This window comes from Aristolochia californica, unplaced genomic scaffold (genome assembly GCF_029961685.1).
Source record: "Aristolochia californica isolate CCGP_79_NKW_82.1479 unplaced genomic scaffold, dmAriCali1.0.hap1 SCAF_2, whole genome shotgun sequence".
In the NCBI taxonomy this organism is placed as follows: domain Eukaryota; kingdom Viridiplantae; phylum Streptophyta; class Magnoliopsida; order Piperales; family Aristolochiaceae; genus Aristolochia; species Aristolochia californica.
In genome coordinates this window covers 47,878,015-47,904,663 of record NW_027181881.1, presented here as the reverse complement: position 1 = coordinate 47,904,663, position 26,649 = coordinate 47,878,015, and the positions used below count along the sequence as shown (strand labels likewise).

General features: G+C 39.9%; 4 protein-coding genes and 1 long non-coding RNA gene across 5 annotated transcripts; 3 read left to right on the top strand and 2 right to left on the bottom strand.

Moving 5' to 3' along the window:
• The first annotated feature begins 2,120 nt into the window (after positions 1-2,120).
• On the top strand, positions 2,121-3,602 carry LOC137955215 (putative clathrin assembly protein At1g03050). Its single transcript, XM_068802082.1, has one exon. The coding sequence runs from the start codon at positions 2,121-2,123 to the stop codon at positions 3,600-3,602; it is 1,482 nt and encodes a 493-aa protein (XP_068658183.1).
• Positions 3,603-4,471: 869 nt separating this feature from the next.
• On the bottom strand, positions 4,472-6,408 carry LOC137955214 (sucrose transport protein-like). The gene is made up of 5 exons (XM_068802081.1): positions 5,928-6,408; positions 5,080-5,846; positions 4,912-4,975; positions 4,796-4,839; positions 4,472-4,657 (listed from the first exon to the last, which is right to left on the bottom strand). The coding sequence occupies exons 1-5, from the start codon at positions 6,406-6,408 to the stop codon at positions 4,472-4,474; spliced, it is 1,542 nt and encodes a 513-aa protein (XP_068658182.1).
• A 342-nt stretch (positions 6,409-6,750) lies between these two features.
• Positions 6,751-17,944, top strand: LOC137955807 (uncharacterized). Its single transcript, XM_068802943.1, has 14 exons — positions 6,751-7,079; positions 7,183-7,272; positions 8,212-8,273; positions 9,029-9,114; positions 9,731-9,820; positions 11,603-11,725; positions 12,147-12,224; positions 12,967-13,052; positions 13,162-13,210; positions 14,446-14,502; positions 14,830-14,960; positions 15,037-15,120; positions 15,336-15,405; positions 16,820-17,944. The coding sequence occupies exons 1-14, from the start codon at positions 6,829-6,831 to the stop codon at positions 17,270-17,272; spliced, it is 1,710 nt and encodes a 569-aa protein (XP_068659044.1). The 5' UTR covers positions 6,751-6,828; the 3' UTR covers positions 17,273-17,944.
• A 78-nt stretch (positions 17,945-18,022) lies between these two features.
• On the bottom strand, positions 18,023-20,085 carry LOC137955213 (NAC domain-containing protein 105-like). The gene is made up of 4 exons (XM_068802080.1): positions 19,926-20,085; positions 19,527-19,798; positions 18,293-18,776; positions 18,023-18,195 (listed from the first exon to the last, which is right to left on the bottom strand). Exons 1-4 carry the CDS (start codon positions 20,083-20,085, stop codon positions 18,023-18,025), a joined length of 1,089 nt encoding a protein of 362 aa, XP_068658181.1.
• A 4,741-nt stretch (positions 20,086-24,826) lies between these two features.
• Positions 24,827-25,818, top strand: LOC137954804 (uncharacterized). Its single transcript, XR_011113120.1, has 3 exons — positions 24,827-25,044; positions 25,244-25,304; positions 25,539-25,818. It is a non-coding gene; the product is annotated as an uncharacterized lncRNA (long non-coding RNA).
• Positions 25,819-26,649: the final 831 nt, after the last annotated feature.

The window sequence follows — 26,649 nt, the reverse complement described above, 5'->3', positions numbered from 1 at the left end:
CAGTTCTTCATTCAACTACAGAAATTTTCGGGGTCCTGCCATCCACCATGAACTGAAGCAGAGGTGAAAAGGAAATGATAAATGAAAATGAAGAGCTCCCATTTGAAGAGACGAGAGAGAGGAATCGCAGAAGCTAAATCAGTTACTCTTTCTGTTGGGCATTAATATCGAATTACAGTCATGAATTTTAGATAAGATATCCAGATCGAATGATTTAAACATTTTTCTGGATCATTCGTCTCACCAGAGACATTAATGTCTATTCGAATCCCGGATTGCGAAAGCTGCAACAGTAACGCAGAGGAAAAATACTGTTGCAACTTCTGAATTGAAATTGGATTAATCATGGCCACCCTCTTCCTTTTGACTGTACGGGACATGGAAATAGCATAAACAGCAGTTAGGTTTTTCAAAAGCCCAATTGCAGTACGATTTGACAAGAATGCAAAGAGATATCTACATAACCAGAACACAACGAGGAAGAGTGGTTTCACAAGAACTCTTATTTCTGATCTCGTTAAAAAAGTGAAAACTATTCTCTGATTTATAGAGTAAAACTTACCGAAATCGATTTAATTTATAAAAAAAAACTCCTAATCAGAATTAAACTACAGCTTGATGTAGAAACAATTCTATTTACTATTATGAAAAATTATAGATTCCTTATGAGTAAAACCTCATTCTACATTGCAATTACAAAGATATTCTGCTTTGTGAAAATGTTAATGTTGTTGGGTGTCTTGAATTGGAAATTCCGGCTCAGACCCGTCAACCCGACCACCTGATGGTTCATCCTCGACCCGGTTTACTTACTCGGGATTTCCAGTTCAAGACCGGAGAGTTCTAGACATTTGGGAAAATTAGGGATTCGTCGAGAGAGAAATCGAAAACTCGATTTTGCATGCTCGGAGCCGCAAAGCTTCTCTTCGTTTTAGTGAAATCTCGTCGTCTTCTCCATTGAATGTAGGTTGTTGCTGAACTACGTAAAATCGTTGTCTCTTTTGCGATTGATTTACTTTCTACATCTATTTCGGTTTCTCATTTACATTATATAGTTTGTAGTTTTTTATTTAATCTCGGAATAGAGCTCGGTTTGTAGTCTTAGATCTAACAGTTAACAACTAGAACTTCAGTATGACAAAACTCAAGCAAGCCCTTCACTTCATCCACCGGGTCTATGATGTAATTATAGTTAACAACTAGATCTTCAATATGACAAAACTCAAGCAAGCCCTTCACTTCATCCACTGGTTCTATTATGTAATGATATTTAATGTCAATGTGCTTATTACGACTACAAAATTTGGATTCTTAGCTGTGCAATTATTGACTTATTACATCGAACAACAATATGTCTATCTTGTTTGTCTTGCTTGTAATGGAACTCTTCAAGCCTCTAAGGCAACTATATTGCTTGTGTTACACAATATGCACAACTTACATCATATTCAAAATTAGATCTATTGGTGCAAACAATTATGGGGTGGTGCATTGAACAATAGTCTATGAGGGGGGAGACTATGCTAACACAGAAAAGTCCAACTCCAATACTTCATTTTGCTAAGGGAGCACACAAATGTTTGAAATACATGTACATAAGAACCAACTTTGTCTTTTAAATTTGTCAGCTGGTTCGGTGCCTGTGCATAACACAGTCCAAATCAGCAGCTGATCATCGATTAGTAGAATGCTCGAATATTGCTTCGATAAGCTTTGGAAACTCAAAAAATTATTTGCTTGTCTTTTTTGTTTTTTATGTTTTGTCGATCACGGGATCCTAATTTAAAATCAGGAGTTGACAAAATTCCAGAAAGGGAGATTAAGGACAGAAATATGGATGCATGGATACGGATGAAATGATCCTTGTCTTTCACAGCTACTGTCGATCATCTGGCTCTCAACCAGACTAACCTGATTATTACATTCCTAACTTGTTTCGTAAAGGCCCGATCTTACCTAGGAATCCCGTTAATGCAAACAAGAAAGCATCGGTTACAATTTCCTTTCGCTTTCGTCAGCGTTCATTTTGAGGATCATCCCACTATCCCTTAAATTTGGCTCGTTTTTTCACCCAACCTAATCCTCTCTTCCTCGCTCGCTGTTCGTCTCCTGATCTCACCATGCAGCGGCGACTGAGACAAGCCTGCACGGCCATCAGGGAGCACTCGGCGGTCGGCTACGCGAAGATCGCGACCATAGGAGGGTTCTGCAATGTGGAGCTCATGATCATCAAAGCCACTTCACCCGATGACATTCCCTTGCCGGAGAAATACGTTCACGAACTCGTCAAGATCATCTCGTTCTCCGCTTCCACGTCTCGAGTTTTCTCTCTCAGCTTCACTCGTCGATTTTGTCGGACTCGGTGCTGGCGAGTCGCGCTCAAGTGCCTGGTCCTCCTTCATCGACTTCTCAGATCACTACCCGAGTCTAACTCCCTCCGCTCCGATCTCTTGTGGGCCCGTTCCAACGGGTTGCTCTGCCTCTATCCGTGTCGCTTCCGCGACTTGTCTTCTTCCTCTTCAGAAGATTACGGTGTCTTCGTAAGATCCTACGCCCACCTCCTCGACGAGGCACTAGATTGCTTCTCCTTTAGCAACTGCACAGAACCGGGGCTGGAAAACATGACCGACAAAATGAGGGAGATTGCCCGAGTTCTGGAGTTACTGCCTCAGCTTCAGAGTCTGATAGACCGGGTGATGGAGTGCGAGCCTACCGGTGCCGCTCGAACGAGTTTCATCGTCCGTTGGGCCATGAAACAGATTCTCCGGGACAGTTTCCTCTGCTATGCAACGTTCTGTAGAGACATCGTTCTACTTCTCGACAATCTCTTCCAGATGCAGTATAGAAGCTCCGTTTCCACCATGCAGATATACAAGAAAGCAGCGATTCAGGCGAATAAACTCGGCGAGTTTTATAACTCATGCCGGAGCATGGGACTCTGCGGATCGTACGAGTATCCATTCATTGACAAGATTCCTCCCATACACGTCCGGGCACTGGAATCATTCCTCCAGCAGATGTGGCAACTGACAGAATCTTCCTCGTCTCCATCCATGACGACTTCGACGTCGGAATCTCCTCCGTCGACTCTAACCGACGAAGGCTCCGATCAACAAACGGTGAGATTAGAGACCGTGATTCGGACGCAGTGGGAGAAGTTCGAGAAAGGCGGCGACGGCGCCGAGGAGGAAGAGCCGTTAATTCGGTTAGACGACAATAGTTTTAGTGAATGGGAAGTGCTTCTCGAAGCTTCCGCTAACCAACACAAAGTCCCTCGTTGTCTCCAGGATCCATTTTCAATGCCTACCGTATATGGATACGGAGATACATACAGTAAGGATAGGCTACAACCTAATGAGAGTACGTTCCAACTCCACAATCCTAACCCCTTCACTCCGTATCACTACGATAATACTTTACGAATCGAATATGGAGGAAACATGTCGAGTTATGGAGGTCCGGCAGGATCGCCTCGCAACGTGCCTGTGTCTCCTCTGTGGTACTCATATCCACCATACATGCTCTCGCCTGCATCTTTACCATATTTGTACCATATACCGTCTCCATATACATATCCGCCGGTGACTCCGTCGGTCTTGTAGTTTATCTTCCTCTGCCACCCTGTATCAAGTTTTTCTCTCTTCTCCTTGATTTGATAACTCGGAAGGAAGAAGGTTTTGACTAGGAGAGAGAAGCCTCTTTTTGTAATGACTTGAGTCATGAATGAAACTCGTTCTCCTGATCATCTCTCCGTTGTCATGCAAACTTTAGTTCTGGTTCTGGTTCTCCCCCATTCTCGGTGTTATGCTTCCCAAACTTGGATGAAGATGTAAAGACGGATCAATGTAAAATTGCATTAGAATAACCAATTTCACATACGATCGGCCGAGGTCCAAGTCCAGAGAGTTTGGAGAATCCGTCACTAGATATCTGAGTCTGACAGAGAAAAGCATAGGGGATAATTTCATGTGCACCCGCAGACTCACCTTGAGAGCTCATCATTTCGAACGTAAAGTTTTCTCAAAATCTTAAATATGAGATGGGATTTGCCAAAAACCCAAATTCTTCAGTTACCACTGTATCCAAAACCCTGTGACGACACATGAAAACCAATAGAAATCTACCTATAGAAGATTTTCCAGTACAATCCAAAAACTATAATTGGTGGCACATAGATGGGCAAACACCAAACTTATCCCAAATCTTTTTTTTCTTGAAAAGGTCCTGTCCTGATATGCTATTGACATTGATTTTTGAAACGCTTCTCTCTAAATAGAAAAAAAGATAGTCAACTTTGTATTAAAATTAGGAAGTTGGAGAATAGAGAAGACGAAGACTCTGAGACCTTCTGCAAAGTGAAGCCAAAAACTTTCCTACCCATGATATAAAACTTCTGAATATCGGTTCTACCGATTAGCTTAGGAACACAAATAAAACACCAGATAGATAGAGAGAGAGAGAGAGAACCGAATCAGGGAAACGGCGAGCTTCTTGTTCTGAGAATTGAACTTGAAGGGAATTCAGGAGGCGGAGAAGGAAGCACAGTGAGGGCCACAAATCCACTAGCCGCGGCTGCGAGAGCTCCCACGATGAAAGCAGGGAGGTTACCACCTCCGAACAGGGCATCCCATGGACCACTAGCTATTGAAATGACAATCTGTTTAACATTCTCAAATGAAAACCATGCGTGACAAAAAAGAAAAACAAAGTCTTCTCAAGGATATTGACCAATGATTTCAGCGAAACAAGTTTAAAATAAGAGGGAAAAAAGTGAAGAGGTCGTTAAGAAGCTGACCTGTGGTAAGACCACTGCAAGATTTAATATTCCCATTGAGAGACCTATAAATTTCATGAAATAATAAAGAAACAAGCAATAGCTTGGAGAAGTAATTGAAATTGGATTTAGCTCACCTAGGCCAGCTTCAGAGGAATACGAAAATATGGCAGCTAGCGCGTAAGGGACGCTGAATGTCATCTGAAATATCAAAATAAACCGCTCCTTCTAGTTACTACCTTCTTCTACCTTCTGTCTCTTTTCATTTCCTCAGAAAGCTTTCTCTTCAAATAAATAAGACTCACCGATAATGGTATTCCTAGTAATGCAAATAATATCATGGCCGAGGCCCTTACGCCGGCGGGCGGCAAGCCACCCATCTTTGAACTTTCAGAGGTCTCTGCCATCTTGGTCACGAGCACAGTCATGGCAAGGCAAAGTGCAAGCAGGAAATTCATGCAACCCCACAACCTCCTCATTCCACCCAGCTTGTCCACCATGAATGCCATACTTAGAGATGTACAGCCTAAGACAATCGAATTGAACATCAAACCCAGTGCCCCAGCTCGGACCCCGAGATCATACTGCTTCCCCTGCCCAACCTCCCCGCCGTAAATCTCTCTCCCCATCCAATCCGTGTCGAATAGGAGGAAAGGAAACCATGCCAGCCAATTCAAAAATGTCACCAGCAGAAGGATGCGCATGGGTCTCGTTAGGTCCTTGAGAGCGGCTAAGATCTCCCAAATGAAAGCAACTGAAGGCGATTCACCTTCATCTTCCTCTTCCTCGTCATTATTCTCGTTGTTTGCCACGGCCACGGGAGGCAGCGGGCGCAAGGGTTTCTCCTGGACGAAAGCGAGGGCGATAGTGGTGACAACGAGGAGGAGGAGGATGGAGACAAGGAAACATGTTTTGAGGTTGGCGCAGTAGGTATCACAGGCTGTGGTTTCGGTGAACGGAAGAAGTTTGTGGAGGTGGGTCATAGACCCGACTGCGAAACCCATCACGTTACCTACCGCCATGAACAAGGAAAAGAAAGCATTTGCACTCCGTGTTCGTCTATGATCTCTGCCTGTTCAGAGGACGAGACTCAGGCGACGGTTTTTTCTTTTTTTCGAATCAGAAGTGAAAGATTCAAAAGGGGAAGGCATACCGGCCAGGTCGGCGAGAAAAGCCCTGCAAGGCGCTTGCAATGTGTTATTGGCTATGTCGAGTATCCAGAACCCCGCCACGAATACCGCAATCGCTCGAGGCTTCTTCCTTCCCGTTCCCAGTGGGTCTCCGGCGACTCGCCCAATATCAGCCGCGAACCCTATGAGAAAAACAGCGCTAGCAACCAACGCCACGCCGCTGACGATGAACGGCCTCCGGCGGCCCCACCGACTGTGGCAGCGGTCACTGTGGTATCCCACTAAGGGCTGAACCACGATCCCGGAGACAGGACCGCAGAGCCAGATGATAGCAGCCCATGTGTGTGGGATCCCCAGCCGCTGGACATAGGGCGTGAGTAGGGAGAGCTGTAGCGCCCAACTGAACTGGATCCCGGCGGCGATAGAGGCCACCAGAGCTATCTTCCACACAGGTTTCTGTCGGAGCGGCTGGTGCTGCCGCAGCGGGTACTTGAAGTCCTCCATCTCTTGAATGAATGAGTGTCCACTGTTCTAGTTTTCACTTTCTAGCCTAGGAAACGAAGAATCATCAGGCCCCAATCCAGCTTAAATTCCTGTGAAGTCGAGGCGAAAAGGCGGCGGCTTTTGTTTAACGTGGCACGTATGTAGTAATTTTGTACACGTCATTTTGGATAGATTGTGGAGTGCCACGCGGTCTGAGCGTCTCGGGAATTTGATCTCATCAATTAATTCGTCCTCAACTGCCGCTGCAGCTTGGGTCCATTATTATTACAAATTTCTACCACACGTTACGTTGCGCTCGACGTCCTACGTGGCACGTTTAAGAGATTTGGCACCGGTTTAGTCTACGCGAGGAAAATTGGCCGGGCAAACGAGTCACTGCCTGAAAAATTTCGTGAGCAGTTTCTTGCGTGTGATTGCAACATGGAGGAGGTGATTTCTGCGGATTGCTCTCCACTGGAACTCCTGCTGAGAGCGGCTTCAGTAACCCCCAAATGTCTCTACGTTCTCGCATTTTTCTTCTTTTCTATGATTTTCTTGTACAGTTTTCTCGAAATTCATTTCCTTCGGGATCTCATCCGTGGATTTAGAGGAGATCCGGTCTCTCTCACTTTTAATCCCTCGTCCGTGATCTACGAAGTTATCGCCTCTAAATGCCCTACTCTTCTCGGAAGGCAGGAGCTACTCCTTAGAGTTTGTCTTTGTTTTTTTATTGTTTTCTTATTTCTCTATTCTCTTTTTTTCTTGTCGATCTTCATTCGCCAAACCATAAAACAGGTTTGCCTCCACGCCGTGGCTTTCTAGTCCTCACTTTCAAACTGCTTTCTTAACCATATTCGGGAGGTCGCCGCATTTCAATTACAGAAGGTCAGTTTGTCTTTATTACATCCAGTTGCTGTTTTCTAATTTGAGTTATACTTGAGAATTCGGGCTTGAAGGGACTACTTCCGCTATATAAGCTCATTATTCGAAAGGAAAGGAAGATTGAGGATGTTATCCTAAGAGTGAATGCTGGATGAATTAAGTGGATGTTGACATTTGGAGTATTGGTCAGCAAATCAATGCCGAAAAAGACATTTTTTTTACAAGATGACTATCGGACCAGCCATGTATATTGTGTGGGGTATTGGCAGTACAGAAACAATGTCTACGAAATATGAATATTGAAATGTTGTGGTAAATTATGGCAAACATAGAATTGGAAACATTAGAAAGGACCATAGAAGAGAACACTCGGGGGATGAGGAAATACAAGAACTATTTGAGATGGTTTGGGCATTTTAATTGGTGGCGCAACAGTGCACCTATGCAAACAAGATAGACATTTGCTCAAAATCTCAAAAGTAGCAATAGAATTCTTATATGGGAATTTCTTTCAGTAATTCATGTGGAGAAGATGTTGGAAGGTGTCAATCAAATAAAAGTGGTTCAGTTTTCAGAACTGTTAGTCTTCCACTTAGTTGTGTAATTTCTTTTCTTTCTAACTGTTTATTGAAGTTTGGGTAGGATTTTACATTATGATTTGAAAAGCATTAATCCTTATGTAACTTCAGCCAAATTATTACAATATACACTTCTTCTTTGGGGAAAGATGGGTGACAAGAATAGAAAAAGTTAAACTACATAATTTTTAATTGGATTGAGTGGTGTAGTCTTAGATATGCTTCTTCCAGTTCAACTTCACTATGTCTGTTGGGTCCACTCAAGAAATATTTGAATTCATGTACTCAGAGCATATTTGTGTCTGTTTGAACTGTAACCAATGTTTTGGATTCTTTTTACTGACTTACGTTTTCTATTTTCTAGAAAAATATTCCATGTGCCTGATGGTGGAACTATTGCCCTAGACTGGGTGGGATTTTCTGATGGTAAGTTTAATTAAAAATTTCTACACATTTCTTTTGTTATTATGGTAAGTACGTATTTTAAGTACATGTGTTTGCATTTTTTTAGAGGATATACATCTAAGTTGCATTTGACAACCTATTAGGTGTTGGGTAATGATGCAAAATTGCCCATTGTAGATTGCTCAAATTACGTCTACTTTATAAAGTTATTGCTTGCTAATGAACGTTGCGAAAAAAAAGAAAAAAGAAAAAAGAAAGCTCACTAATGAATGTTAAAGATAATACCAGCTTGATATGGGCCAATTGGCTCCATCCCTGGGTTCAGATGGTATAAATTTGAAGTGAGCTCCTTTCAGAGGGCCTAACTGACAGGTAGACAACCTATACAATAATAAATATTTTTTGCTATGTCGGCCATGCTGCGCTGCACCTGACATTCAGCATTTTAATAAAACTTAGTAATCAAATTTTTTGAAAATATTGTCTGCTAGAACTTAAGATTTCTGTTTTCTTTTCCCAGTGATAAAATTTTACTATTTACCAGCAAGAGGCCATGCATATAACTCATTAGGAAAATCAGTTAAGAGTAAATGAAACATGAGAATATCATGGCCAGCCTTTGTGCCATTTGAGTCATGTCAGTAGCTTTCAACATTTCAGTCCTTCTTGAACATTTTTTTGCTTAATGGCAACACCATAATGTTCATCTCACTGATTTTCAGAACAGAGTCAGCGTAAATGTTTTCTATCAATTGATTTATAATAATGATCCACAGTTTCAAGAGGGTCTTCCCTGTCAAAGGATGTAAACACTCCTATTGTTGCAGTGATCCCAGGGCTGACAAGTGATTCTGCTGCTTCTGTAAGTTCTATAGTTATCCACCCATCACCCTGTTCTCTTTTAGTTGGGAGAAGATATGCTTCTGTTTTAAAAAAGATTTGTGGTGTGCTTAAACCTTTCATGATACATTCCTGTCATCTTTAGATTAACTCAACTATCTAATCATAACCATTCTATGTATACTAGCTTCAAGGCCCTATTTTTTAAGAGAGTGAAAAGAGATACTGAAAATGAGTGGAGTTATGAGCTAATATCACTGCTTATTGGAAACCCAAAAGTTAATAAACTGAAATGTTCTCCTCTTGTAAGTAACTGGATCTCAACCAAGACTGAATATAATTGCTATAACATATATCATTTTGTTAGGAGCCTTGAGTGTTTGTAGATACTGGCTAGTGTTCACAAAATTTGGTATGTGTAACTGAATGTTAAGGAGTCCTACCCCAAACTCCCATTATTTTAATTTTAATTCACAGCTTAAAACATTGGAAATAAGAAAATTAAGGACATTAAACTATTCTTCATTTTCTTGCTCATGAACTTTATGTTAGAATTCCTTGTAGGAGAACTGTTTTCATATTTTGTAATTAAGGCAAAGTATCATCACTCATATGCTCTAATCAGACTTTCCTTGCAGTACATAAAGCATCTTTCCTTCAAGTTAGCAAAACGCGGTTGGAATGTTGTAGTTTGCAACCATCGGGGACTGGGTGGCATCTCTATGACTGTAAGTATAATAATGTTGAAGTTCCTCTGAAACTAGAGCTAGAAATGCTTCATTTCATTTCATTCCTCATCAATGGCACATGGAGGGCTAGGTTTAGACGATTGATTTATTTGGAGGTCAATTAACCATGATATTTCCAGTACATGTGCATACCATTATTTAACTGTCTGTCATTTAAGTTTGACTTTGTTTTCCCTGGCTGTCAACATTGTGCTGCTTCCTTTACCCGGGCTTAGGACTGGCAGTTAATCGATTAACTGATGGAGTTAAGAAAGTTGGGCGTGCGTTTTGAAGCCTCCCCCCTCACATGGACCGCTGCTTGGGACTGGTGCCTAACATTCATTGACTCTAATTAACCCACATGTAGTTGGGATGGTACTGATATTGATGATGATGACTTGTCAAGCTTGGTGTACTAGAAAGAAATTAATGACTTGTCCAGCACGACTAGTGTTAGAAGATATAACTTGTGTTTACATAGGTTCCTAAGAAAGTGTTTTCTTATAGAATCTCATCGCTAAGGATGTAAAAGGAGTAGGGCTATTAGTGTCTTTTATCATTGTTTTATGTTATAAATAGTTGAGAAGAGGGAACCTATTTATCCGTCTCCCACATTCTCTCTTTTGGTTTTTCTATGTTTATGAAATTTCACACTAAAAATTAAATAAATCAGCAGGATGTAGCCTCTTAATTGTGATCATTCTATTTTTGAAAGGATTTAATCATCCATTGATGACCCCATTATAAAAAAAAAGATTTTCAAGATCATAAATTGTTAGTTCACCCTAGAATCCGAATGAGGAAGAGAGAAAATTTCACAAAGAGAAAGGAGAGCTGGTTCTGAAGAGAGAAAATTAATTGGTTTCCAACTAGAACTATCACAAGACACAAAAGTAACAACTAACTAGTTTAGGGTTTCTTCGGATACCCTAGTAAAAAGTAAGCTGTATTATATGGCCGTTTTATATCTTTTGCATGAAAAGGGAGCTACCTAGCTCAATCCTGTTCTAACTTGTCATCCTTCTTTTGGAGAGTAAGATTTTCTCCTATAAAGTTACTGTCCTAACTGTGAAATGTAATTATGGTTTTGCTACACTTTTACCCTGTGATAACCTGAATTATCCCTTACACATTAAAAGACTAATACCTCAACATAAGGACCGTTAGGGTGACATTTAACACAGCATGCAATGTTTCAGGACTTTCAATCAGGAGCGTTTTCTTAATTAAAATTCTCATTTCATAAAAAAAAAAAGTTTCGGGACTTTCCTGAGTTGGATGGTTGTTTTTTCCTCAACATGTGAAACACCACTTAGAGTGTCGATACCAAATTAAATTTCTTGGCTACATTGGGGTGCCTGCAGGTCAACTCTATATAACCTTATAGATAGCTTAAAGCAAGATCATGGGTCAGTTTTCTCAGGGCTGTGAGGAGGGAAACTTTGTGATATGGTTTATATATTATCCTAATCATCTATACCTACAAATCTCATGTGAATGAGCCTTTTTATGAACTTTTTATAGTGTTATAAAGATGTTGACTTAATATAATTATTTCATGTCGTGTGTGTTTTATCATAGTAGAAAGCAAATCTCTTATTTGGAAATCATTAATAGCATCATCAACTTTATGTAGTTATGTTATAAAAAAAATCTTTACTGCGATTAAGTATGACATTTTGTGACTTGTAAATTTAGTTCTATTAGTGAAGGCTCTTTGAGGTGTTTGTTGTTGTTCTCCTTTTTCCCTTTTGATACTGAAGTTTTTTGTGCCTTTGGCAGTCTGATCGGTTTTATAATGCTGGATGGACAGAAGATTTACGAAACGTGATCAACTATCTTCATGAGGAGCATCCAGAGGCTCCGTTGTTTGTTGTTGGCACGAGTATTGGTGCTAATATTCTGGTAAGAATATTTAACAATTCCTTTCAGGATAAGAATTAAAAGCCTTATTTAGCATTAAATATGCAGTGCATAAAGCAGCCAATTGACACTTTAACCTTTAGGGGAAAGCATGAGGCCTGAAAGGATCTCATGTAAGACATCAAGCAACGATCTCAACCCTCTGCTATAGCTTATATCGTCAGTTGTCATTGTTTTTCTTTAGACTTTCTATGTAGCTTTCATTTAATCAAAGGGTTTAAATTCTGTGTTTGATATATAACAGATCTGTTTTTTTTTATGGTGGCTGCAAAAGGAAAGTTTTCTTAGACTGATTTCCTGAATCTAGTTTTTCTTTTGCCAGCAAGCTAATAAAATTTCAATTGCACAAGTGAAACATACTAAGTTTCATTTGTTTATTTATAAAAGGAAAGCTTATATGCAGGTTAAGTACCTAGGAGAGGAGGGAGAAAATACACCTGTTGCTGGGGCTGCATCCATCTGCTCACCATGGGACTTGGTGGTATGTCAGGACATACAAAGCTGAATTTAGCATTGATTTTTCCTCAACAAGTACATTGATATAATTGCCTTTTCCTGCAATAACAAATTACTTCTGTAAGAAAATATGGAATCAGGGGCACTTTGGCCATTACACATATATTACGTTCTCTATTGGCTAGGAAGGTTATTGGATAGTGATACATCATTCTTATTATGTCTTCTCTGCTTCGTTTTTAGTTTTATATGGCTGTAAAAAGCGGATGCATGTACTAAGGGCAATTCTGTACTTTTAGTTGTCTTTACACTTAAGTGATATAATAAAAGGGTTTAGGGATTGAGTTGATCCCTGATGTCTTCTGCTCTTCACGCAGCTTTCTTCTTTCTCTTTTCTCCCTTTTATTTCTTCTTCTTCTTCTCTTTACTTTTTTATTATTAAATTTCACTACTTCCTTTTATAGTCACCTATTGGTTGGGAGTTTTACAATTTTTTTAAAATGGAAAATAAATAAATCATGCAGTGAATATGGAAATTAGTATCAATCAATAAAAGGAAAAGGAACGGGATAAAAATGTATCAAACAGTAACTTAATAATTCACTTATGAATTAGTAAATTAGTAACAAGTTAAAAGGAAAGGGAAGGGGAAAAAATGCATCAAACAATAAAAGGAAAGGGGAAGAAAGTAAGGAGATGAACTTCACAACTTAGTACAATTTATACCATCTCTATAAAAATATTTTTTCTCTAAACCTGCTTTGCAGATCTGTGACAGATTCATAAACCGCACACTTGTGCAAAGACTTTATAGCAGAATTATTACAATTGGTCTTCAAGGTTATGCTTCATTGTAAGTTTTTCTGCATATCTTGGTTCCTTTAAAGACAGAATTTTGCTCAGTGCCTTCTTTGGTCCATCTTGTTTGTATCTGCTTTACCTTGACCTTGCCTTTCTGGCAGGCATCAGCCCGTCTATGCACGTCTTGCTGACTGGGAAGGCATAAAAAAGGTTTTTTTTTTCTTCTCTAAGTAGTACTAAACAGTGATACATGTTTAGGGGCTATTTGGTTGAATTTGAAGCCAGTTTATGCAAATACCTGTACCTATCTTTGCGTAACAACCTAACTGCTTTTTATTTATTGTTTCAATGGTGAAGGAAAACAATAAAGTGCCTGTAAAGAAATCATATGTGAACTTCTTGGAATTGTTGCATTAATCCACTTAAAGCAAGAAATGAAGATGTACCAATGTCGTGAATACTATTGAGCAACAAACAGAAAAGAAGCTCTTATCAGGAAAAACAATGCTGCCAATTCAATGCTAGTCATTTTGGTTCGACCATCAATTCAAAGCAATTTTTTTTGTTAATCTCCTTTTCATGCTTGCCATTTTTTTCATTTCAAAGCGAGTTGAATAGCTCCTAGAAGACTCATATTTGGTTTCTTTCTAGTTCAATTTGCTTGTAGCCACCTTTTCCAGTACCATTTTTTGTGTTGTACCAGATCATAAAGGTTTTGATTCAATCCAATCTGTTAGGCATTCTGATCTGGTCTAAATTCATAACATAATAGATAAATAAAGTGGAGGGGGCATCCTCAGCTGCAAAATTCTAATTCATAACATAATTGATAAATAAAGTGGAGGGGGCATCCTCAGCTGCAAAATTCTAGGATGTTACAACTCCAGTTATAAGAAATTTATCTGATACACATAATTTCTTAAGAAGTTTATTCCTCAAATTTGAAATATATATATATACTTATATATCCTTTATTTTCTCTTTTATCTATATGTGGTTCAATCTTAGATGTAATGTATGGGATTTTCATGTTTAATGTACTTTAAAGCAGTACGGACACATTCAAACATAAGCCTTTTAGAGGATTTTTATCCCAGAACAGCTAGGGGTTAAAGTCTAACATTCAGGTCCACAAAAGACATCTTAAGGAGATTAGTGCAGACTTAAAATAATTTTATTAGAAAAGGAGCGTAATGCATTTTAAGAAAAAGTAAAAGATAAAATATGTAAATGGGGTATAGGTATCTTCCGAATACTTAGAAGGCACCCTCAGGGTTCAATCATCCTAACCTGAATAGATATTTTTATAGCAATATAACTATTTTAAGATATTGATGTTCATGTATTTTGTAGATGTTCTGTTCTCTGATGTCATATATGGATTTTTAGGTGACATTTCTATTACATATCAAACTCTAATATGTGGCTCAAATTGTATGTTACAGTCACGTTCTGTTCGGGACTTTGATCACCATGCAACCTGCCTGGTTGGAAAGTATGAGGTATCCATTCATGGCCTTCATGTCTAACTTTCCTTTGATTCTAGGGGTTGATTCAACCATCTAGTAAAGATCAACTTCCGAATGCGTTAAATTGATCTGATCTGTTGATTGTGAGAAAGTGCTCTGGTCCCCATTATTTGATAAACGCATAACTGGATGAACCTACCCACATGAATATCTTCAAATTGCTCTCAGGTTCTGGCCAATTGGTGAAAGTTGTTCTTTACGTTAGAATACAGCAGTTATTAGGTCCTGTTGCCAAAATTTAATGCCTGATCGAAGTCCTTCACTCTTTAAGTCTCTGACAAGGTAATCCTGCTTATATAGACTGTAGATACATACTACAGACATTGTAGCAGTGCCAGTTTTGTACAAAATGTGTCAGTCCCACTTCTTTGCATCAGTGCCTTGGATGATCCACTTTGTACCAGGGAAGCCATTCCCTGGGATGAGTGCAGGTAGTGACAAAATCTACAGATGTCTTTTCAGTTTTTTTTTAGCCATAAGTATATGACATATTATTATGCTAATTAGGGCAAATCAGAATATAGTTTTGGCAACTACAGTGCGTGGAGGACATCTGGCTTTCTTTGAAGGTTTAACAGCGCACAGTTTATGGTATGTGGTATATGTTTTGTATCCTAATGACAAGTTTTGATTGGTTTTAGCCCTTGTAATGGATTAATTTATTAACTGGTGGGAGATTTTCTTTGGCTGGTACAATGTGGTAGTATAATAATATTGTCCTAAAAAATATGTAAACCGTAATTTCCTTTTCACCTTAAAACAATAATAATTTCCTTTTCACCTCAAATGAATGAAACTTTTTTCAGGTGGGTGAGAGCTCTAGATGAATTTCTAAGTGGTCTGCACTCTAGCTCATTCATGCATAGCCAAAAGAAGGTAATCTGTGCTTATAACTTTGTTTTTTATTGTGGATATTAGTAATGATCAATGTATATATAAAGTTACTGTGCAGACAAATCATCTGCACTATGCTACAACTGCCATATGTTGATTTTAACTGCTCATCGTGACTAAAATATATCTCCTTTATCCTTAAACTTGGATGATTATATTTATCAATCACAAGCTGGCAAATACCATGGAATTACACTTGGTAAATTTCCATCCAGTGTTGTGTTGCCAATCTGCTGATGCCCTTTTGTTTTCTCATCGTTGGGTAGGTTATGCTCCTTGTTTCCTCCATAGTTGGTTCATCCTAATTTTTTAGGATGCTCATGAAATGGCGAATCACTTGTATATTAAGAGTAAATCTACCTGCGGTTGATATTGAGAATTGTTTTCAAAGCAAACCGGCCATCAAACTGGACACATGGCTGGTCTGGGTTTAACCCAGTTAGACCGGGTTCAACCAATGGTCGAGCCCAAATGAGATGCAACCTTTAAGTTTTTCGTACATATGACGTTTCATTACATCTACAGAGAAAACTGTGATCTGGTAGGCTATTTACATATGTGCCCGTCATTTGTCAGGTTTGTAGTTCAAATCCTCCCCCTAGCACAGTAAAAAAATTGATTGACTACAACCCATATAGCCATATTTTCAAACCGGATTGATCAAATTGGTCCAGTTTATTGTCGGACTGGCCCAACAGGCTGGTTCCTTTGGTTTTTAGCCAAAACAGGTTTTGTGTTGTTGTAGAACTGGAAAGATTGTCAGACTGGCCCAACCGGCAGGTTCCTTTGGTTTTTAGCCAGAACAGGTTTTGTGTTGTATTAGAACTGGAAAAGGCTCCAGTTTTGGTTCAACCAGGTTCAACCAGTTGGCGCGATCCTGTCTGATGATGTGTCGTGTTTAAGTGAAGGCTAGAAATCGTGAACCATCCAACACTAGGAATTTGGTTGTAAGATCAGGCAATGACATCATCAACATATGACTTAGCGTAGTCTATGTATACTAGATTCTGCACATATTTAATTGGAATTTGTTTCATATTTTAATAATATCGATCTGCTTAAGTTGATATGGATACGGTGCCCATATATGCATTTTTTGGACGCTTTAAACATTTTTCCCGTACTTTATCAACTGCCAGTCATATGGATGAGTAAATTTTTTTGGTGGAATGGTCTGTCAGTATCTGATTGGATAGATGTCATTTCAGAGCAGAGATAGGAAAGCAAGGCTGGAAATGAACATCCAATCAGAGGTTGACACATTATTCAAGTATAAGTTTTACGAGAAGTCTTGTCTGCAGTTTCATAGTTTACCTGTTAAGTTTCGAATATTAGTACCGAGTTGTTTTCACATGAAAGTGTTCTAACATTGCAATATTTTGTATCTCAAATTCAGAGTTCTACTCATTTTTCATCCATGCAATCTGAAATCGACAAGGGCCCTTACGTAAATGTGACTGAAGATGGAATGATAGCAGCAATGGGAAAGAATCTAACAGTTGAAACAGAAATTGGAGACTTAACAAGTGATCATATTATTCAGAACAAGGAAGCTGAAGACGAAACTGCATGTTCTACTCAGGCAGATCAAAAAATAGAAACAAGCACAGCCTTGACCAAGGAGGCAGCGCGGTCATCTGAACAAAATCCAGAGGAAAACCTGGATATCAAGCACCTCCATGACGTGACTGCTCCCATTATAAAATGTTTTAATCAGCTTTCGAGGCAAAGTAGGAGATCGATGTGGTTCCTGGCATATATTGCCATAATAACGACTTGGCCACTGGTGGGATCCCTGCTCTTCACTGCGCTCAAAAGAAAACTGGCTGCACGGCTTAGGAGGAGCTAAGCTGGTATATATGGTATCTGAATAACGTACAAAGTTTAGGGGTTTTAAAGTACTTAGCATTTATCAAACTATGAAGCCACTCTGTTTGTTTAAGATCAACTACTTATATTTGGAGAGAGAAGGTAAAGCCTCATTCGTTATTCTTCCTAGATGATGAGACCAAGCTTTGCAGAGAAAACAAGGAACAAGCAAGTACAGGAGGGTGTATATGTTGGCTCTTATGGCAGATCTCTGGGAATTAGTAGAATCTGCCATTGCCGAGAACGAGTGTTTCAATGAAGGAAAGAACAATAATAGTTTGTACATCCAATTATACCTCTGTATACTTTGTGGGGAAGTAAGGAAAAGGTGAAGTCATTTCGTTTTCCTTTTTCCCCACGTTGGGTAAGATTGTGTTCTAAGGGATCCGCTAGCTTCTCGTGTTTTCTTCAATTTCACAGATTGCTCTGTATATCTAAGGATGGAGAGCTGCGTCCCCTAAAATGTGAGGGCAGAGGCTTCTTACTTACCAGTTCACATCTGCTATTGCTGAGAACCGTGTCCCTGTATTGTACTTTAATTGTATTACACAGGCTATATCGAACCATGAGTATGAACCATGATCGGTTCTTAACAAAACAAAAGAACTACTTGAGCTGCGACGGAGGCTCTTTTATTTCATCAGATCCTGCTATGTAAACCAACACCCACAATTTCCTGTTGTTGCTACTTCATATAGAGGTTACGTTTTCACAGTTGTAGTACATGGAATCACTGAGTCACCACTATCAAAGTATGGAAGGAGGAAGCTCTTAACAGTCCTGAAGTTGTTAAAAGCACACAAAATGCAAGAGGAATCAACTCCCTCCAACCAGGAGGCTTCGAGAGCTCGGGATACTCTTGCGAGAACTCCCAGTTGTTTTCGTTTTTCTCTGCTACTTTCTCTACGTTATTGACAATCAGTCATTCAACATTTTTCCTTTTTTCTGTACTAGACCCGTTTTCATCTGTATGTGGCCGGAAAGGAGGAAATCAACCCACTTCCTCCATTAAGAACGTGTTGTCCGTAATCTGGAGGAAAGGACGGCGGGATAGAGGTGGAAGACATGGCTCCGTCATTCAACTGCGGTGCAAGCAAATTGTCTAGCGTTCTCCAGTCTGTTAGTTGAGCTTCAAAGTGAAACCCCTTGTCCCTGCACTGCTGCTCTTCGTTGATTGATGCAAAGGGCTCCATGCCTTCCTTAGAAGTTAAACTATTGGACAACGGTGGACTTTCGAGCTGCGGGAGGTCGAGCAGCTGGCCGAAATGACTCTGCTGTGACAAAAATCCTTCGTCATGACAAACTGGATCAGTAATGTGAGAATTATTGGCATGTGTGGTATTGCTGTTGATAACATCTGCAAGCGTTTGAGATCCGAGTTGACGGTGATCTCTCAGAAAACAATTGGGTTCCCAGGCGTCGACGCTTCGTGTTTGATTCGGACTCTGCTTTCTAAACGCTCTACACACCACCCAGCCTTCCTCCTGCCAAGCGCAAAATTGAACATTTGTTAAAAAACATCAAATGTTTCCATTAATGCACCCTGGTTGAATCTTCACTGTTTTTTTCTTCCAAGTATTTATCTGGTTGAATCTTCACCGGAGAAATGGGTTGTTTGGAGAGTAGGATAATTTCTGGAACAAGTATCTCCCAAAGAAAGATTCAGGCAAAACGTTAATGAATCTGCTGGTTTCTTTTCTGGAGTAGCAAAGCTTTTACATGCTATTTGCAGTTTTTAAAGTACAAAATATGAATATAAGGCCCACGAGCTGAGGCACGATTAGAGATATTTTTCGACTTTTAACCCTCATCATCCATTACCAATCCTTTACCACACTCAAATTATTGAAACATCCGACTGCACGCTAATGGCGGAATTCTTTGATTTAGAATGTAATGATGAAAGACAAAATATCTCTGCTGCTAGTATGTATTATACCTTTTGCGCTTGACAGAAACAAGCAGCCCAGAAAATCGGAAAACTGAAAATGGTGAATTGTGATCAACGGATTTAAACTGAAAAATCAAAAGCTAGCGCTCCCAAAACGTTAAAACTAGATTAAGTTGCAAACAAAAAAATCTTCTATGAATGTTCTCTATTTGTTTTTACTTGCAGCAGCAGACATCACAAAATTGATTTTGATTGAGAAACAGATTAGAAAATGAGACAACGGCTCGACTGAACTACGAGGCTGGCGATTTGCAGAAAAAATTAAAAGGATTTGAGTACTTGCCTGGGGAGGTCCATGTTCGCTTGTTTGCAGCCGGTACTCGTGCATGATCCAGTCGGTTTTTCTTCCGTTAGGTGCGCGGCCCTTGTAAAACACTAACGTCTTCCTCATTCCTATGATCTTGTGTTTCGAGAGCACAATCTTATCTCTTCCAGTGGCCTTCCAGAACCCAGCCGTCGTAGCCCTGTTTGTTCGAGTGCCCGTTGGATACTTCTTGTCTTTGTGGCTGAAGAAGTACCATTCGCTTTGCTCCTCATACCCAAGCTTGCATCTATCTGCTTCACATTATAAAACAAATGCATTAATTTTATGTTCCATGAGTATTAGATACTTGCAGCAAGCAAACTACTACTGCTTCAAGCAGCTGTGAAGGAATGGATTTGTTTCAAGAATTCCACCGACCTTGGAGATCCCAGGGCTCAATTCTGTACAGATCAACGTCACTTATGACCCCCAAGTCAATGCTCTGAGAATTTATTTTTCTGGTGAGGTAATAACCCACGAGCTCTTCTTCTGTGGGATGGAACCTAAAGCCAGGAGGAACGCAAGATTCAACTTCCATCGGTCAGTTATTCACCTGAAAACATCCACAAGAAGGAACTGGTTGAGAGACCTCAAGATCAACCCAGATTGATTTGATAGAGAGGAAGAGAGAGAGGAGAGATGATAGAGAATGAAAAAGAATACAGACAGACTCTAGGAGCCAGCTTTGGAGTAGAGCTGATCATTGTACACTAGTTGCATGCAGCCATGAGTGAGAGAAGGAATTAACCAGCAACGGTTACTTTTCTTTTATCCTTTCGAGGTTTACATGGCTTTCAAACATAAAACGGAAAAAAGCCCTTTTGCTGTAATCATCCTCTAAGCTGCATGGATCACACACTGGAGTCCTCGGAAGACAGAAGCCGTAAAATTTGACTTTTAAGACCCAAGCATGCTTATGTTTTCTTTTGAGTGCACTTCAATGGTGGAAGATGCCTTTTAACACCCACCAATCCACTCCCCAGTAAAACACACACAGACAAACACTCAAGGCAACCCAGAGACTCTGAAGAAAGACAACGACATTACAATTGCTTTAAGGAAGAACATGGTGGATTCGCCTCCAACTAATCCAGTGTCATCTTCACCACCCCACTCCCACAAACATCAAATATAGAACTCTCAGTTTCTACGTTAATTAAACAGCTTCAGTCTTTGTTCAAAAACGCTTCCTAGTTGCATAATTACTCATCTCATTTACCCAGATGATCAAAACAGAAAACACTCACCGGAAAATTCAGATTCTGCAGACTTGTTGCTTGCGATTGAGAACTAAACCTGTGGAATGTGTAAGAGTGCTATCCGGAGAGAGAGAGAGAGAGAGAGAGAGAGAGAGGTGAAGCGGAAACGATCAGAGGAAACTGCAAGAGCTGTAAGGCGAGAGAGGAGGGAGGAGGGAAGAAGAAGATATATAAGGGGAACGGGGGGAAGGGGAGGTATTGATTACGCGTGGGCTGGCAGAGATGAAAGAGAAGGTTTGGACGGTGTGAGTGACAACAAAATCTTCCTCACGCCACCCTCCCACCGATATTTTGTATCTCACTCTAAGATTTTTTTTTTTCCCCCTCTTCACCCGAAGAGGTAATTGGCTACCCAAACCAGCTTTGCGGCCGGGTTGGTGCGCCGCCCTTGGCCCAATTTGGCAGATATTCGTCGGACAAGTGGCTTGTCTTATTGGGTGTCCACCAATCTTAATAATTTCCCAATCATTTGTGTCTAATCCGCATCTGCCTCCTGGCTGAGTCTCAGACAAGCCAATATGCCTCAGCTCTTCGCTTGGGTTGGGTTGGGTTTAGGTCATTAACACTACTTAAAATCACAATTTGAATTCACTAAACCATACCCAGCACGCCCACTTACATTTATATCTCCAAGAGCAGAGCTGCATTGCCAGTGACACTCCTGAATTCCTCTCCTCTGGTTTCCAAAATGATACAAGTTTATGTAGTTTTTGTATACGCCTAGAGTATCCGTTTCTTTCCAAATTTTCAATCTGTATCGTCCGATACAAAATATTGTGCCGGTTCGGGGAGGAATATGACCAGGGCGGCTTGCTTATAGGAAGTCCGTGTTTTTTGTTTTTGTTTGTCTTGTCTTGTCTTGTCTTGTCTTGTCTTGTCTTGTTCAAAAAGGAAATGTCACCAAGAAATGAGGTAGATTCAGATCCGAACAGAAACAAATTAAGATAACTGTAGCTTTCAGAACCTCAAAAACCCATCGCTGGCTTTCGAAACCTAGGACATGACTGAGATTATGATATCCATCACAAGACGACGAAGCCTTCTCTTTCTCTTAATGACACAAATAGAACCATCCCAGTCGCAGGACAGGGAAGGGAGGAACTCCTGGTTCTAGAAGAAGCGAGTCGGGTACAAAAGGAATTTTCCCCGGGGAGGATTTCCAGTGCTTGACGTGCGATCCGACTGATGATGCAGCCGGGCTTATTTTATTCAGATTGCTTGCTTTTGCATGCTGCGAAATTTGCAGAAACAGTAAAAAGATGTTGCTGGGGAAATGGAAGGTGGGGTCTTGGGTCGGCTTGTGGACCTGCTCTTCTCCGCCCCACTATTTTTAACGAAATCTTGGAGCTGATCCTCATAATGTTCGCTGGAAGGCTCTTTTTGACAAACAGTTGATAGGTGTGAGAAGCAAGCTTCTAAAGAGGGCTTAACTAGCTTGATCATGACATGTCTCCTGTTACAACTCCCCCTTGTCTGCCCCCCATGGTCCCCTCTTTCCTCTCTCTTTAGAGAAATACTTATTTTCAGGTGTTGGGTTGGCTCAAGCTCTCCTCCGAAGGGCATGAAGCAGTGGCCAACATACTGTGCAAGCCCTGCTTAAATGAAACCATGAACTATCTGGAAGTTTGTATGTTAAGGGAATACATCTGGGTCTTTTTCTTTCTCTGGTTTGGTAGCTTATGTGCTCTTTTTGTTTTTAATGAGAACAGTGATGAGTTTTAAAACATGGAAAGCTAAGCAAAGTTTTCTTTTCATTCTTTAACACATTGTATTAATTTATATTATCTAAAAGAGCTCAAAGGAACAGTTTTAAGGATCCCATACTCCTTATTTTAAGAGTACCATTAACGTACGGATGTGAAATCATGAATAGAAATTTTTATCCCAGTAGAAGAAGAGATACAACTAACAAGAAAAAAAAAATCCAAAAATGGAGTCTTTGTCTCTCTCAAGCAAATACTTCATTAGGCAAGCTTGGCTGTTGGGTGTTCTCATCGACTGATACTTTAGTTTTGTTTTGTTAGTTGGTAATCATACCGTCACAGATTGATTTATAGACAGTGATAGGTCCATACTGTGAAGTAAATGGTCCTGCTTGTGAAAATCAACATCGAGGGACAGACAACAAGTAGAGGATGGACCAGTCGCATCCACCCACACGGTCAAAGAATAAAAAATATGGTCCATTATTATTAGTTGGGTAAGAAGTTCAGATTCTTCCTGTATTCATCTTCTTATACGCACATAATCAAAGACAGGGAGGGCGCCCAGAAGCTGTTGGAGCGTACCCATCAAAATTCCAGAGCAACATCCATGGAGAGAATTACTTGGCGGGAAAGTGAGATCAAGACGGGGTCGAGGAGCCCACTCTTAACTCAGACCATCCAACCGCATGAGCTCTGGCTCTGGATCTCGTCTCTCGTCTTTGTTAAGAATGAGGAAGCTGCAGAAAATCAAAACTACATTCTGTAAACCATGAAGAAGACGGTGGTGGCACTGTCACATCGTCGGTGTTTTCCATGTCTCGACCCTCGACTGAAAGAAGCGACCACGACTTGTTAGTCGTCACAAGTCTGCTATTGGCGTTTGAACTACCGGAAGCCTAGGGAGTGGGGAGGCCAACACGGAAGAAAGAAATTGAGGTCGTGATTGGGGATGGTGGAGTTTGTGGGGGTTGCACCGGCCTACCATTCTGTGCGCCCGAAAGCACGTAGACTTGGACAATTTGAGTCTTGGGCCAGGGGGGGAGGCTGATAGAGACAGGAGATCACTAAGAGCATTAGAGATAAAGGGGAGACGTTACCCTGGTTGGGGTTCAAACGAATCATCATCAATTCATCATTAGATCATTAGAGCTTTCTCCCACTTTATGTTAGGGGTCGGTGGTACTTATCCGAGACTGATCCCCTAAAACGATTATAAAACTTTGCTTTCTCTCTTATTAATTAAGGGATGGGATCCCCTAACCTGGCTGCGTGGATATATCCCGGTCTCCTTAGTCAATTCTATAGTTTTAACTTACTCTGTCTCAAATCTCAGCACCACTATCCATCCATTCATGTCGTACTCGTCAGAATGAAGAAGAAGAACACGAAATACATCTCTTGAAGAAAAAAACAATGTTCAGGTCTACCTCGGCCAAGTTGCAGTATACCACAATCCCAGAAATGCAAAGACGTCTGATGCCAACTACTCCCATCGTTTCTCATTAATGATTAATAAAACGAGGACCCAGAGAACTGCAAATGTAGTTGATTGATCATGTATCTCTACTCGAATTTCCAGTTCTCAATCGTGATCTCTCCATATGCCAGTGAACCCGTCTTTGTGATCACTCATCATTAATGATGTCTCTCTCTGCGATCTCTGCGCATCAATTTTCTTGCCGCCCCCAAACCCACCTGCAATTTTGTCCTTCCAGACCCAGAAATCCACCCTCTATCCGCATTAGGAATCCGAGGCTCTTCTCCGTAAAATCTCTTGGAAATAGCCATCAGAATCCTCCCTCTGATAAACCCAGATGGGAAGAGATGTTAAGCACTACGGCAAGCCTCTACCCTCTACATGTCACTGTTGGGGGCGGGGGGGGGGATCGTTCCTTGGGTAAAACCCTCTGCTTTTTCATGGTTCGTGAAGAGGGGACCCAGTTCTTATAGTTGTTCTCTTGGACTATAAGAAATTTCCAATGTCTCAAATCCTAATATTTTCAACACACCTGACTTTGCACAAGAATAACTCAAAATCTACTTTTTGCAGGTGATGGTGGCTTCAATTTTGGTGGGCTCTTATATGCAAAGCAAATTTCCAGCTGATGTTAAGCAGATTTCTCCTTTTGCTCCACTATTTGCTGTGTTATCTTCTGCATTGCTTGCCAGCAGGTTTGACAGTGTCCTTCTGCTTGTTTTAAATGATTATTGGTGAATTTCGCAATTACTTTTTTGATATGAGAATAAATCTGGGAATGTAGCAGTTTCGGTTCTCTTATCGCATTTTGCTGGCTTCTCTGTGGGGTAAGAATGATTTACTTTTCTCTAAGATCCTGTTGCTTTGAACTATTCCTTTATTTAAATGCAGCTTTTTTCTTACATATTCTGGAATTTTATTAACAACAATGGATGGGTTTCCTGAAGCAAGGTCTCAGATCAGACTTGAATCTCTATGACCATTGAGTTCTTCTCTGACCAGGCAATGTCATGAAGTCTGTATCAGATTCTAAGGGGTATGTAGTCTTCAACGAGGTATTGATCCTGATCTTCAGAATTGATCCTTTGGAGTCAACTCAAAACAGTTTAGATCAAAGTAATAGGAAGACCACCTGACATGTTTTACTATCACTAATGACTGCTCAGATGTTTTATTTGTTCTTCTTTTGGGGGTGTCAATGAAATAGAATTTACATGAACAAATTAGAATGCTTAATCTTTCTTCATGTTCCAGTTACTTGACAGCAGCCATTGGTGGGTTTAAAGAATCACAGAGGCGAGCAATATCATTTGAGGTATAGCTGATAGCTTTGAATAAAAGAAATCATCAATATTGACTCAGAGTTTGTGGTTTTCATGTTTTGCTTTACTGTGCTCCTGTTTCTTTTGTTCGAATTATTTGTCTTTGCTGTACATTCCATATCATATACCAGCAATCACAACTGCTTTTTTTTTTTTACTTGCTCTTGTCTGGATTGCGGAAATTATCAAATGGCAACTTGACGCTTGGATACCATGCATTTGTGCAGAAATTTACTCTTATGATATGGAGGTGCCTAACAGTTTTGATCGGTGACGAGCAGGTTGGGATGCAGAACTTGTCTCTTGGCCTGATTCTGACAACCTCACATTTCTCCTTTTCTCTTGGTTGCTCTCCCCAGGGTTAGAGGTGGCACCACGCCAAACCCATTTGCAAACCATTCGAGCTAGGCTTAGTTCAGTTTTTATTTGAGTTCAGCTGGAGCTCAAACTTAAACTAAGACTCATTAAGTATAAAAAGCCAAATTCGATATTTTCTAAGCCTAACTTGTTAACTCGTGAGTTGGTTCGTTAGCATTTTTTTTTTACGAAAATACTATTTACTGTAATTGCTCTTGTCAATTCCCTCTTTAGTTGGTTGGTAGTTGTTCTTATTTAGATGATCGATCATTCAACTCTTTTGGGTCCTTTAAAATCTAATGTTATTGTTTGTCAATGAAATAAACACTATTGATGGAGGTGTTTGATCTTTCTTTTAGGTCTATTAAATTGGTTATTACATATTAGTATGCTCAGTTGTAAAATTTTGGAGTCCTTTGTGTCGTTAATCCACTTTATACACACGTAAAGATTCTGTCACTGTGGACGAGCATAAAAAACCGATATGATCTTATTGACAAGAACACCAATGTTCCATAAATATTACATAATTGGATCTTCTGAAATCACAGTTTGTGTTTCTTTTTACTATTGAACAATATTCGATATTTAAAGGTGGGTCATTAAGGGTGTTTTGCAACTCACAAAAAAGAAAAGAAAAGAAAATGTGAGAGAAAGTTATTTTCTGTTGTTTGGCAATATAGATTTATTGAGAGAAAATCACAAAAAAATCATGGAATTTTGAGAGAAAATAAAAGAAATAGAAACTTGAGAGAAAATTTTAATCATCAAAATTTTAAAATTTATAAATTTTTTTCTTCATTTTCCACGTGTATCCAAACAAGAGAAACTATGTTTCTCTTCTATTTTCTCTCTGGATATATCGGTAATTATTTTATTTATTGTTTTTTAATTTCTTCTTATTAGGCTTTTTATACCCTTGAAAAAAAAAATCCTTTTTCTATTATGGTTTGTTTGGAACCCCTAGAAAAAATTTTAATT